Genomic DNA, 14,200 nt, shown 5'->3' on the forward strand with positions numbered 1-14,200 from the left:
CTGACCCTCCAGTGGTATTTTGGATGCTATAAATCTCAGGGGAACAGATTGCTTTTTTTTCCCCTCAGAGTTACTGCTGGGTTCCAGCCACCAGAGAGGCATTGCTTTTATGTTATCTGTGCAACTCCTTACAGACTGTGCCACCAGAGTTGCGTGAGATACCTTTAAAAAAATTTCACTAGCTTTTCATTCATTCATTTACACAGATTTCCTCCTGCCCCACTTTCTTCTTCCTTCATTCCCTCATACATGTTCTGTATCAACCTGTTATTTGCATTACTCATGTCTTATTGCCCCTTCTTTTCAGAATTGTCTTCCCCCCTAGTGAGTTTGAACTACCAACGTACCTGGTTACAGGTTCAGCTCTTAACCATTTATGCCATGCAGAAATTCCTGAGTACCTATATTTAAAATATTGTACTTTTTTACGGAACATTTGGAATTGTCTGGAGACATTCTTGACTGCCACCCTGCAAGAGTATGAGAAATGATCCTTGCATCTAGTAGGTGAAGAGCAGGAAGCAGCTAAACCTCCTATAATGCACATGAACCAGGAACCCCCTCCCTCCCCAAAAAACCCTCACAACCCCAGACCTAAAACCCAAAGAATATCTGGCTTAAAATATCAATACTGGTGACGTTTCGTTCACCTTGAGGTATCTGTGTTGTTGGCAACACTTGTTCCTTTACTGATATATCTAGTAGTGGCGTTGATGAAGCAAATGGTATTTTTATTCTAAGCTTTCTAAGAAAGTATCAGACTTTCTGTCTATAGTGATTACACCATTGCACCATGTGTATATATAAGAACCCCAAACTTTAACACCCTCGACAGCATTTGTTTGCTATCTTATTAAACTCTGCTATGACGCTCTGGTGACTTAGTGGTAAGGAGTTGCACTGACAACCTAAAGGCACATAGTTTGAATCCATGAGGTGCTCTGTGTCAGGAGCTTGAGAAAGATGGGCATTCTCTTCTTGTGTGATTAACTGCCTCTGAAAACCCACTGGGGTCAGCTCAGAATTCGATTCTAACTTGAAGGTATATAGGAACAACAGTGATCTATGGGAAAAGATGAACAGTCAACTCTATGTCATTTATTGCTTATGACACTCCACTGGAGTCATGACATGAGTCAGTTCCAGATTGGTGGTACATATCAACAAGTACATTGTTGCTAGAATGAGATGATCTCGTTGTTTTGATTTTTATCTCTAATAGCAAATTGAACTCTCTTGACTTACTGGTAAGGAGTTGTACTACCAACCCGCAGGAATGTAGTTCAAATCCACCAACAGCCCTTCAGCAGAAAGATGCACTGTCTCCTCCTATGAGATTTGTGACTTACTGCCTCATAAAACCCACTGGCGGGGCAACTTGAGTTGATTCTGACTCAGTGATGCATAACAACAATAATAGCCAATTGGAAATAGTTATGCCTGGAAAGGTAAAAGTTCCGTGAGAGAGACGATGACCTTTAACAAGATGTTACACTAACTGTAACAATGGACTGAAGTATATCAGAGATGATTAAGATGGCACAGGATAGGGCAGGGTTCAGATATTTTGTTCATAGGGTTGCTATGAATTGTAGCTGACTATATGATATCTAACAACAATAACATTTAATTAGCTTGAGCTTTTCTTCATCTATTTGTTAGCCATCGTATTAATTAATGCTCTCTGCTCATTTTGTAGTATTTTCCTCTTTGAGATAGAGGAATTTTCTGTGAATTTTAGAGTTGAGTCCTTTGTCAGAGTTGTCATTGCCAAATACTCACTGTCTGTAGGTTCTTTTTACTCTTTGGGAGAAATCTGTTAATGCATATCAGAATTTAATTTTTAGGAAGTCCCAATTATCTAAATTATCCTCTGTTGATTGTACATTTTCAGTTATATTTGGTAGTCTATTTCTGCCATTAATTAGGGCTCCTAAGTTTGCCCCAATTTTTCTTTTTTTCTGTGTGTGTGTGTGTGTGTACCGTCAAATCAGATCTGACTGGTACAGGAGGAGATTGCCCCCCCTTCTCCGGCAGAGCATCTGGTGGATTCGAACCTCTTATCTCTGGGATTGCAGTGCAGCTTCTTGCCACTAGGCCACCAGAGCTCCCCAGCCCCAATTTTTCTTTGACGATCTTTGTAGTTTTAGGTTTTATACCTAGGTGCTTGATCCATCTTGAGATAGTTTTTGTATATGTACATTTGAGACATTTTAGAAGAGGTCATGGTACTAGGGACAGGTAATGTTAGATGGATGGATCTTGGCAGAAAGCAGAGTACTAGAGGAATGTCAATCTGTGCTTCGTTGACTATGCAGAGGCTTTTGACTGTGGATCACAGTAAGCTGTGGCTGACTCTGAGAAGAATGGGAATCCCAGAACCTTTGATTGTGATTATACGAAACCTATACTTGGACCAAGAGACAGTCTTCAGAACAGAGCAAGGAGACAATGCATGGTTCAAAATTGGGAAGGGGGTTCACCAGGCATGTGTCCTGTCTCCATACGTTTTTAATCTGTATGCAGAACAGACCATCTGGGACACTGGGCTGTATGAGTAAGAATGTGGCATCAAGATTGGTGGAAGCTTGATCAACACCATGCATTATGCAGATGACACAACCCTGCTTGCTGAAACTGAGGAGGACCTGAAGCACTTGCTGCAGAAAGTCAAGGACTGCAACCTTCAATATGGATTGAAGCTCAACATCAAGAAAACAAAGATTCTCACCATTGGGCCAGTTGACAGTGTCAGTGTGGATGGTGAAGAGATTGAGATAGTTAATAGTTTCAGTTTACTTGGCTCAACAGTCAACAGTCTTGGTACCCGTAGCCAGGAAATCAAGAGACGAATTACATTGGGAAAGTAAGCTGTGAGGGACCTCTCCAGAGTACTGAAGAGCAACAACGTCAGGCTGGAGACTAAGGTGCGCTTGATCCGGGCTATAGTGTTTGCAGTTATGTGCTATGCATCGGAGAGCTGGACAGTGCCCAGGGATGATAAAAAGATAATTGATGCCTTTGAGCTGTGGTACTGGAGAAAGTGTTGAATATACTATGGACTCCTAGGAGAACAAACAGGTTTGTCCTGGAGTGGGTGAAGCCAGAATGCTCCTTGGAGTCAAGGATTCTGAAGCTTTGTCTGACATACTTTGGGCATGTTGCAAGGAGGGACTGGTCCTTGGAGAGGGACATCCTGTTTGGGAGAGTGGAGGGACAGCGCAGGAGAAGAAGACCTCGATGAGATGGATCAATTCCGTGATTAGGGTGGTGGGAGTAAGTGTGTCAGAGACAGGTTGGCATAGGATAGAGCAGTATTTAGGGTTCTTGTACATAGGGTCATTGTGAGTCGCAAGTGACTTGATGTCTCATAACAACAACAACATTTGAGACATATGAGTCTTACACAATTGTATCAAAGCTCATACTACCTCAAAACTGTTTGCCCTTCAAAAAAACATGGAAAGAATTCTCACAGAGGAAGATACTAGAATTGCAAACAGACGCATGAAGAAATGCTCCAAATCACTGGCAGTAAGAGAGATGCAAATCAAAACTACAATGAGGTACCATCCCACTCCAGTAAGAGTGGCAAAGTTTAACAGGGTAACAAGTAATAGATCCTGGAGAGAATGTAGCTGGAAAGGAACTCTTACACATTGTTGGTGGGATTGTAAAATGGTGCAGCTATTCAGGAAGGCAATTTGATGCTTCCTCAAAAAGCTGAGCATAGAAATTCCAAATGATCCAGCCATTCCACTACTTGGGAATATACCCAGAGAACATTATGACAGCTGAGGCACAAAGTGAGATTTGTACACCAGTGTTCATAGCAGCATTATTCACCATTGCAAGAACATGGAAACAGCCCAGATGTCCAACCACAAACGAATGGATTGAGAAATTATGGTACATTCACACAATGGAATACTATGCAGCATGCAGGAACAAAATCTTTGTAAATTATTGCCTAACTTGGGAAGGACTGGAGAGTATTCTGCTGCGTGAACTAACTCAGTCACATAAGGATAACTATTGTATAAAACCGTTATTGTAGAATAAGTATAAGGATCTAGGAGGGGTGGGAGAGGCTGGAAGCAGAGGGATGTGGATGTACAGGGTGAAAGGGGTTAATCATTGGGTTGTACAATTTGATGGGTGGAGGGGTGAGGGAAATTTAAAGAATCTGTTCTAATTTTTATTTGAATTTTGTAAATAAACTAGTAGAAAAATAAACAAACAAAATCCCAAAAAACTGTTTGCCCTTGATTTCATCATGGCTTTTCTTACTGCAAACACTTGGTAGCAATAAAGCTTCAGAGCAGAAAACAGTTGGGTCGTGAAAAGGTTTTTAAAATGATTAATAGTATATAATAGGTTATTTTAGTTTCTGTCTGTGTAAGGTGTTTGACAAACAAAAGGGGTTTAATGTATATTTTTTTTTTTGCACTCATCCAGTTTTTTGCTAAATGTAATAGGGTTTGTTCTAGGTTCCACCATAACCTAATCATGATGCAGAATAAAAATCTTTTTTAAAAAGAAAAGAATTTAGGGGAGCTCTGGTGGCCTAGTGGCAAGGAGCTGCAACTACAATTCCAGAGGCGCACGGTTCGAATCCACCAGATGCTCTGCCGGGGAAGGAGGGACAATCTCCTCCTGTACCAGTCAGATCTGATTTGACGGTACAGTCACACAAAAATAATAAAAAGAAAAATAAAAATTAAAAAAAAGAAAAGAATTTGACCTCTCAAAGGGTGAAGATCAAAAATGCCCATAGTGTGAGCAGATGATAAATTCATCTCAACATCACCGCTGTGGGTGCTTAGCCATGGGGCCAGTGACCTCACCTCAGTGCTGCAGTCCTGGCTTTGCCTGCAAATCCCATGGAGGCTGCTTTCTGACTTGACACATTGAAGGTGACATGCAGGCTCCTGTCCTGAGTGTGAGTGCCCTGCTCCCACTCTCCCATAGTCTCTCCTTGAACTTGGACTTCTAATTCACCAAGACCCATTACATCTCTCTGTACCTTTTTAAAAGTTGAAATACTTCCATAATAAAAAGGTGAAAAGCGATGATAATGTTCTAAAATGTATCTTAATGTTTTCAGTGGGTTTGGTGAGAATGCAAGAGAAGTAGTAATTTTTTCCTGCTTTCTTTGCAGATTATTGCTGTGGCAGCTTTGGTCCATCACCATTTTGCATTAGATAAAGCACCCCCCCAGCCTCCCTTTCAGTCACATTTCTGTGGTATGTATTTTTATAAGCTGGTTTCCTAATGACTTGATTTTAGTTTTCTTATTTTATCTCCAGCTGTTGGATCTGTAACTTGTTTTCTCCATAAAAAAAGAAAGATTTAAGAGTAGTTAGTGTGTATTGTTAAAGCAGGGTTTTTGTTTTTTTTTTTTTCCACTCTGGAAACTGTGCTTTATTGCTTTGGTTGCCTCCTATCCAGCTGGGTTATTTTGTTTTACGAGCAGGAGGTGGCTGTTGGATAATGTAATGCCCAATTTCAGTGATTCTGTGGTTATTCTTTTGGGATTGGGCATTATAAAGGAATTTTGTTTCATTTGTATTTTTTTTAATTATGAGACCAAGTTTATGCTTTAACTATTTTCTTTTCATGGTATAATTCCAAAAGCTCACCCTTGCAGCCTGGCCAAAGCTTTTTGTATGAAGAGGCAAGGTGCCAAGGAGGCATTATACTGTTAGTAAATTGGAGTTGGGTCAGGCTATGCATAAAATTTCAGTATGTGAATCTCTTGTATAAAGTTGTGCATAAGTCAGCCTCCCCGGAGGATTCTGACATACTCTGTGTTGAGAGCTTAACTAGTTAAATATGCATTTTTATAGTAAAATAAAGGAATAACACTTTACCCTGTATGCCTCAGGTCTTTCTAGCTCAGAACCAGAGATAAACTTGGGCAGCATTTCCCTTGGATGTTAGGAAAGTAGGATTAGGAAATAAATGTGCAGAGAAAGGAGCCTGAAATATTAGAGTTGACACTTTGCCCCGCAGCTATAATACGTATTATACATGGAATAAAATAATGATGAGGAGTATGTGGAAGAATATTGAATCCATTCATGTTTCCATGTTTTACAGAACAGCTGTTAGCTCATTTCAACTTGCTTTTATTCACCTCTGTGTCTCATTGTGTGAATGGTTGCTCTGAATGGCATGAAACTCACTGTAGTAGGGGAAACTTTTTTCATCTTTATTTCCCTAACTTTTCTCTAACTTTAAGGTTAGACCTATTCTTCCATTGTATGATGACTTTTCATTGTATGAGAGTTTGTGGTGAAAGTGGTGGGGAATTTCCTTGGAGAAAAAGAATTCTGCAAGTTCTCCATTCTGGCAGAGATAAAGAGCAAATGACTTGCCAAGGCAGTTTTGACAATTATAGGTTTTTAGGATTCTGTGCTTGACTATCCTTTTGAGGTCCAGTGACCAGACCTAAAGGAATATTTCCCTCTTAATCCTTTAAGGATTGGGAGGAATTGGTTTCAAGTTTAGATAGTTTTCATTTGGAATTATGCAGCATGTGTGTACCTGAAATTGGACTAAGATGAGTGTTAGAATCTTTTATTTTTTCTTTCTCACAGTTGTTTCTAAACCAAAGGATTGCATTTTTCCATTTGCTTTCAAAGAAGTCATTGACAAAAAGGTAAAAAATTTATTATTTATTCCTTCTAAATGTGGAAGATTTATTTGGTAGTAGAAAAGGAGGAGTAGAAACAATATATTTTATGTTATTAAATCTTTTCTTGTTAGACTTGACTGTGACAGTAACCTATTCAGACATGTATTAAAATTAATAAACTAGAGACATTATTTAACAATATTGAAGTTTCATCTCCTCAAAGTAATCAGTTTCTACACTATGGATGTAGGCTCCTTTCTCCTTGAGGTAGCTTTTCCAAAGCACACACGGTCACAGGATTATTGTTTTGCGCAAAAGCCCCCACCCAGCTTGAAGGTGATGAGGTGGCATTGGGAATATTGTGGATATTAAGGGGACATGTATTGGCAAGGTTGACATGGACTGATTAGAGTGGATCAGTGATCTCTAAGCTCTCACCATACCCCAAGAAGTTTTTATAGGGTCTTGATTAAATAAAAAGAATAAGTTGTGTAATATAGTGAGTTTTTCACAAGGGCAAATATAGTCATTGTGTCGAAATTCTTACTTAATGGTCTTACGTGATAAAATTTAGCAACCGTCTTTGTTTCTACTTATTTTAAATTGGCTTAAGAAGCCCAGTAGTCATGGAGACTTAGACTTGTGGGAACTGGAGGAGCAGTCTTTTATTTGTGATAATGCTCTAAATTGCTGATCAGAGAAAAGAGAGAAGACCTAGCAAAATGCCATTAGATCAAATTGATACGTTTTCAATTGAGTTAGTTGAAGAAAGCATATCACCATTAACTTATTTCAAGAGATAAAGAGTGAACTGTTTGAATGTCTGATTTATATTCAGTAATCCAGCTGGAAGTCTTTTGTATGAGGATATATTTTATCTATGCTTAAGACATTTGGAGTTCTTAAATGTCTCTGTTTATAGTCTAGTTTCTAATTTACAGCTTTTTGAACCACTGTTTAAGAGTAATTTCTGCCATCCTTGGGATTACTTTGTGATTAAATATATAAACAAATGTGCTAGGGATTGTATAGGAAAATAAAGTAATATTTGTATAGGTACTCTGATCCATAGCCATAAAACATGTCCAGGTACACAAACACGTCCCTGTGGAAGGACATTTCTGTACTTGTTATCATTCTGCACTTAAAATTTTGCTTCATTCACATGCTTATTGCTGGAATGAGCTCCTCAGAGACATGTGCAGTTATTACTGTGAAGCCTAGAATGAGGAATTTCACTGGTGCATTTAGTTACCATGTAACTGAAATGGATTGAGGGTTTTGTGCCTTTTTAAATGTTTTAGTCCTAAGAATTTTAACCCCAGTTCGAAAAAAGTGCCTAGCTATAGCACTTGAGAGTGAAGAGTGAGTGCCTGGTCTGCTTTTTATCTAACAGAATGTGAAGGTTGAAGTTGCCGCAACAGAAAGAACACTGCTAGGTTTTTTCCTTGCAAAGATTCACAAAATTGATCCTGATGTCATTGTGGTGAGTAGATGCTTGATCTTATTGTGGGAAAGCTGTTTTTTAGCGTGACTTTATTGGTACTTCTGAAGAGTAAAGAGTCTTCTCTGAGTGAAATAAAACTCTAGACTAGTAGGAATCGCAACAGTTTCTGCTAATGGGAAAAGAAAACTCACCGAAAGATAGGATTTCCCCCCCCTTCTAATATCAAAGCAGTCCATGAATTATTTTTGACTTCTCCAGTTCATTTACACTTAGAAACTGCATATAAACAAATAAATGTGTATAACCGCAGTTATAAAATAGGACACATGAGAGGGATAAGGAGAGAATGGGAAGAATAGATAGATAATGAACAGTGCATTAGAATAGATGAGGGGGAAGAACTATGCAAAAGGAATATATACCTGTATGAGAACAATCTGTAGCAAGGGGTGCATTGCAGGATGGGTTGGGGAAGGGAGAGGAAGAAAATGTGCAACAATAAAACAAAAGTAATAGTTTTTTAAAAGAAGTAAAATTGTATAAACTCTTGGTACCTATAAAATGTTGCCATTGTAGACATGTTGTATGATGGTCACAAGGGTTAATACCCTTAGTGTGGTGCAAATCAGAAAATTTAAAACAAAAGTAATAGTTTTTAAAAAATGAAGTAAAAGTGTATAAACTGTTGGTACCTATAAAATGTTGCCATTGTAGACATGTTGTATGATGGTCACAGGGGTTAATACCCTTAGTGTGGTGCAAATCAGAAAATTTTAAGTATTCAAATTTTTAAGTTCATTAAACCTTTTTCCATATTTTTTGAGAGTTTGCTTCTACCAGATAGTGAGAATAAATAATTCACTGCATGTGGTCTTTATATTTGCTCTTAAGAGTCATGATGCAGCATATTGCTTTTTTATTTCTTCCGACTGCCTGTAGTTTCCTTGATAAGCATTTTTCCTTTTGTCATTTTTTATAGGTTAATGGATCAAATGGTAGGAGGTTAAGGCAAATAGGCTAGAAATAGCTATATTTTAAATGTAATTAGTAATTTTTTTAGACTGAAGCCTTGCAAAAATGTTCTGTCACATCCTTCTCCGTGTTCCCTTTTGCTGTTGGGTATCTTGTCTGATGATGATGGTACTAAAATACCAAGAAAGTCCATCATCTATTGTTATCAGTGTGTCTGCCACTCACTTTCTACTGTTTCAGGACTCACCTGTGAAATGCCAAGACGACTTTTATCCGTAATGCTGTAATTGTTGCTCTGGCTTAACACCAGGTCTTTTCTTAGCCTCCAGTACCATTCTCTACCTTGAACCACAAGGAGATGCTCCGGTACCTCAGATTAGGGTTAGGGTGTGAGAGCCAATTCTGTGTGTCAGGATCCTAAACCAATTAACTTCCCCTTAATAACTACTTCAACCTTCCCTGAGCTGCTGATAGCCACTAATAACCTTTTGTCTATATAGTTCTAGGATACGTGGGTACATATGCGCTAAGGTGTTGATTAGAGCAAACAAAATAATTTTCGTTTTGTGTCTGATTTAATTCATTGGACATGTTTTCAGAGTTTACTTATGTTGTGACATGCATCAGAATGTCGTTTTTCTTTATAGCTGAGTAATATTCCTCTATCCATTCATCTTGTTGGACACTTGGTTACTTTTTGTGTCTGAAGAATACGTCAGTGAACCTTGGTATATGTTTCAAGTCTTTGAAATACATATATATACCCCCCCCGTAAGAGTGGTTTATATATTTTTAATTAAAGGTAATAATGGAATTTAATAAATTTATTGATCTATTTTTTTATTTCCTTAAAAAAATTAAAGGCATATGAACCACATTATTTATGTGATAAATTATTAAAGAAATAAAAAATGAAGTTACATATTTTGTTTTCCACTTTATATATAGTTTTATTTCCTTATTTTTATCAAGGTTTTTTTCAACTATTCATGATAATTTCTTTTTGCACATTTCATTTTTTTTACACATTGATTAAAAGTCTAAATCAGTTTTGTTTGTGTTCCATTCTTTAAGAAGAAACTAGATGTAATTCCTGAGTTTTTAAAGAAGTTTTATATGTACCGTCACACGACACTGGTGGGTTCTGTTTTAAGGAAAGCAAAATGCAGTTGTTTGAATATGGCCTTTCCTGATCACATAAAAAGGATGGGATATTAAAATTTGTATTTGTCTCTGAGACTGAGGCATGAGCTGCAAATTAGAAGACATCCTATGAACCTTGCATCAATTAGGATGAAATAAAGTTTATTCCAGCAATCTGCTTAGCAGGCTTGTTAATGTCAAGGCTAATGAATGCTGCTGATGAATAAATTCCTGAAGAAAAAAGGACCCCCAATCGGAGGTAAGCTCGTGATGCCATCAATTAGAGACCAGAAAAAAAGAAAGGGCAAAGAAATTCTATGCATATGAAGATAAATCCTCTAATTTGTGTTTGTTATAACATTATTGGCTGCCTTCTTTTTCTGACTAGGGTCATAATATTTATGGGTTTGATCTGGAAGTGCTACTGCAGAGAATTAATGTGTGCAAAGTTCCTTACTGGTCCAAGATCGGTCGACTGAAGCGATGCAACATGCCAAAGCTTGGGGTAATAATAATTTTCAAAATCTTATTTCTTTATTTGACTTTTTCATATGTAGTAGCTCTTGGAGCACATACTAAGCTTTTCTGAATTGGAATTGGTTGTCTAGTACTAGAGCTTAAGGACATTTTTATCTTTGGCACTCATCACTTTTTTTTGCATTTTAGAATCCAACATTTTATTTGTAAAAGCTATTGGTTAGAATTTAATAACTATGGAGAGAGACCACATGCATATAGCTTCCACAGTGCATTGCTGAAGTGATAGCCCTTACAGCAGGACTCCATGATTAAAAAATCCTTGAATGTTATTCAGGGGAAAATGGAAGGGAACAGACATTGAATGTCAAAGGCAGCAGTGACTTGAGCAGTTGATGTGTCAGGCACTCCTCACAGAAACCTCAATTTTATTTTACAGGCATACAACAATATTAAAATTATGTAACTAATAGGAGGTAGAATTTGAACCCAAGCCCATCTGACTCATACCCTTTTCATTCTATGAACTTATATATGGAGGTTTTAGTGCTTTTGCAGGAAGGAAGCACATTCACTCAGTGGTTGAAAAACTTACTTTACACAAAGCATATAAATGAAATAGGCATGTTGCCTCATCAGGAAACCTTTTTGGCCTAATTCTATGCTGTGGACATTGCTATGAATGTTCCCATTTCTAAAATGTGCCACAACCCCTCTAATTTGTTAGAGGCTTTGGATTTTTATGTAAAATGTTTCTTGGCACTGGAACTTACATGAAAAAAAATTCCTTTTGAGATGTATTAATTTATTTTTCAAGCCACAGTGCTGTAACGACTGGGAAGTTGTTTCCTTTCCAACCCAATTTGATTGAAACATTGGTTTCCACTATCTTACTTCTTGCTACCTTAATACATTGTGCCTTCTCCTTTGCTTCTTGCCTTGCTATTTGCATATTCATGACATAAGAGAGAAAAATGGCTAGAGCTTCAAAATTTGGAATCAGGCTTGAATTTGATCCCAGCTGTTGTACTTCTAATTATATGGCCTTTCATTACCTCTCTGTGCCTTAATTTGTCTTTCTGTAAAATGGAGATACGTCTTCATTGTGGAATTTGTAAGGATTATGAGAGCTAAATCTCGAAGATTTTTGACACAATGCTGGTAGGTAACATACTGAACACATATAAATGCTTTTGTCTACTTTTCCTCAGTATTTCTCTTTATAGCTAGGAGGGAAAAAAACCCCAGTGCCCTTTCTTAGAAATGTTTCCCAGAATTAATTAGCAGGAACTTGCTAAATATTTTGGTTGCTGTTGTAGATTGATCAATTTTGGGAAGGCCAAGTTAATTTCATATTAGAAAACGTTTTCATGTGATTCTATTTTTGCTTCAAATAAGAAAGATGATTTTACTATAGATGAGGAAAAGGTATTTAGTACAGCACAACCCTTGTGCTAATTTCAGAAAGAAAAATCTTAAAAGGTAGAAATAGGATAATTCTTGAACATAGCAAGCAGTACAGTAAATGTCTCTAGTAAATGAACAACACTGTACCAGGAAACACTAGAGTCATTCCCATAGAAATTGGGACTACATCCAGGTTTACTGCTATCACTATTATTAACATTGTTCTGGATGTTTTGGCTTATGTAATAGAGACGTGCAATCACGGGCTCAAGTACAGCAGCTATTAAGGATCGTGCAGGGTTTCTATCTGCTGTGCACAGGTAGGGTGGGTCTCTATGAGTCGGAGCCACCCCTGTGGCCCCTGATGATAGAAATCAAAAAGGGAAGTAGAAGAGCCTGAGTTTGTTTGTGTGTGTGTTATTGGGAAGGAGGAAGCAAAGTTAACATTGTTTGCAGATCATTAGAATTTACTGAAACTGTTGTTATGATTGTATTTGCTAGGTACACATCAAAGGCTTACCAGCTTGCTTCATTGTCAAAATTAGGTATACAAGATAGCATGGGAAAGTCCCCTGGGCCAGAGATGTGGGAAGGTAGGTTTTGATGTTTGTGAGAAAAGGTAGCTATTTAGGGCAAATAATCTAGTGTACTTAGTCTGTGAAAATCTCTGAATGTTATTTTGTTTTTGAGGGAAAGAATAAATTTCACAAACCAGACTTCAGCTGTTGGCCATGAAATAGTCTCATTGACAATTGTACACAATCCACCTCAGTCTCAGGAGCTTGCTTTCGGAGGGTAGTAGCATAGTATAGTGGTTCACAGTAGACTTTAGGGCTAAATAGCCTAGGTTTGGACTGCTGTGAACCATTGTGTGCTTCAGTTTTTAACTTCTGTAAAATGAAGCTAAGAATAATATCTACCTTATAGGGATGGACTGAATAATTTCACCCATTCAAATGCAGATCCTCAAATTATCAGTGGTAAAGGGCCAGTTTTCATCATCTACTTGTAGCACCATTATGTAGGCATATTGTGCCTGAATACCATACGTACAGTGACGGGCTGTGTCAGCTGTCTCAACAACCAAACTGGTTTATACTTTATTGTATTTTTTTTTCCTTGTGTCTCGTCGAATCAGATCCGACTGGCACAGGAGGAGATTGCCCCTCTTTCTGCAGCGGAGCAGCTGGTAGTTGTGGCCATGTAAAATTGCCATTTAAATCTCTGAACCTCTTTTCTCAAAACCAGTAAAGACCAACTGGGGCCAACTAGTTTGCAGAACAGGGATCAGCCTGTGGACGTCACCTGTGCTGTCATTCCCAGTGACTGCTCAGTGTGGCTGCACTGGGGAAGCTTTGTAAAACACACTCCCTCTTCCTACCCTAGGACCTGAATTGGATTCCTCCGAGTACCCAAGGAATCTGTGCCTTTGGTAACGGACGCCAGAGGATTCTTCTGCTACTAATGAGAGTTGGGACCCCTGTTCTAGCTTCCTCTGCTATATATATGTTTGAAGGGAAGAATTATTACTAACTTTAGCTGAGCATTTGCTTGGCTAATGCTTTCTTTCTCAGAAGGCTTTTGTTATATGGCATCTTCTCTGTGATGTCTCCTTGACTCCTTGTCACATTTGGAAAAAGAGCTAAAATTACATTTTTTCCCCTATATTTTTATCAGTTTCTAAAACAACAACATTTCAACTTCATGATTTTGTTGTTGTTAGATGCCATCCAGTCAATTATAACTCAATAGTAACCCCATGAATCCTTCCCTCTCCTGTGCTGTTCATCTCTGATGCACTTGAGCCCATTGTTACAGTAACTGTCAGTCTGTCTCGTTGAGGATCCTCCTCTCTTTTACTGACTCTCTATCCTTCCAAGCATGATGTCCCTTTCCAAGGACTGTCCCCTCTTAATAACATATCCATACAAGCTAAGACTTAAGTTTACCATCTTTATGTTCTTAATACACCTCAAAAGAGATCTGCCATTTGGACTTGTGGGCTGAAAAAATAAGAGATCAGAACTCTTTTTTTTCTCTTTTTCTTACTGCTACACAGTATTCTGAATTTCTTGAGGAGTGCCAGCGTTAATAAGTGTTCAGAAATATTTGAT

At 38.0% G+C, this 14,200-nt stretch overlaps 1 protein-coding gene across 1 annotated transcript in view; it reads left to right on the forward strand.

Moving 5' to 3' along the window:
- POLA1 (polymerase (DNA directed), alpha 1, catalytic subunit) overlaps nucleotides 1-14,200 on the forward strand; it is a 361,002-nt gene that overhangs the window by 44,531 nt on the left and 302,271 nt on the right. The window contains 4 exon segments of the mRNA XM_006903771.1: nucleotides 5,162-5,246; nucleotides 6,603-6,664; nucleotides 8,037-8,126; nucleotides 10,591-10,707. Coding sequence (XP_006903833.1) covers nucleotides 5,162-5,246; nucleotides 6,603-6,664; nucleotides 8,037-8,126; nucleotides 10,591-10,707 — 354 coding nt within the window.

The sequence above is a fragment of the Elephantulus edwardii genome, unplaced genomic scaffold, assembly GCF_000299155.1.
Source record: "Elephantulus edwardii isolate Elephantulus edwardi_28Jun2011 unplaced genomic scaffold, EleEdw1.0 scaffold00040, whole genome shotgun sequence".
Classification (NCBI taxonomy): Eukaryota; Metazoa; Chordata; class Mammalia; order Macroscelidea; family Macroscelididae; genus Elephantulus; species Elephantulus edwardii.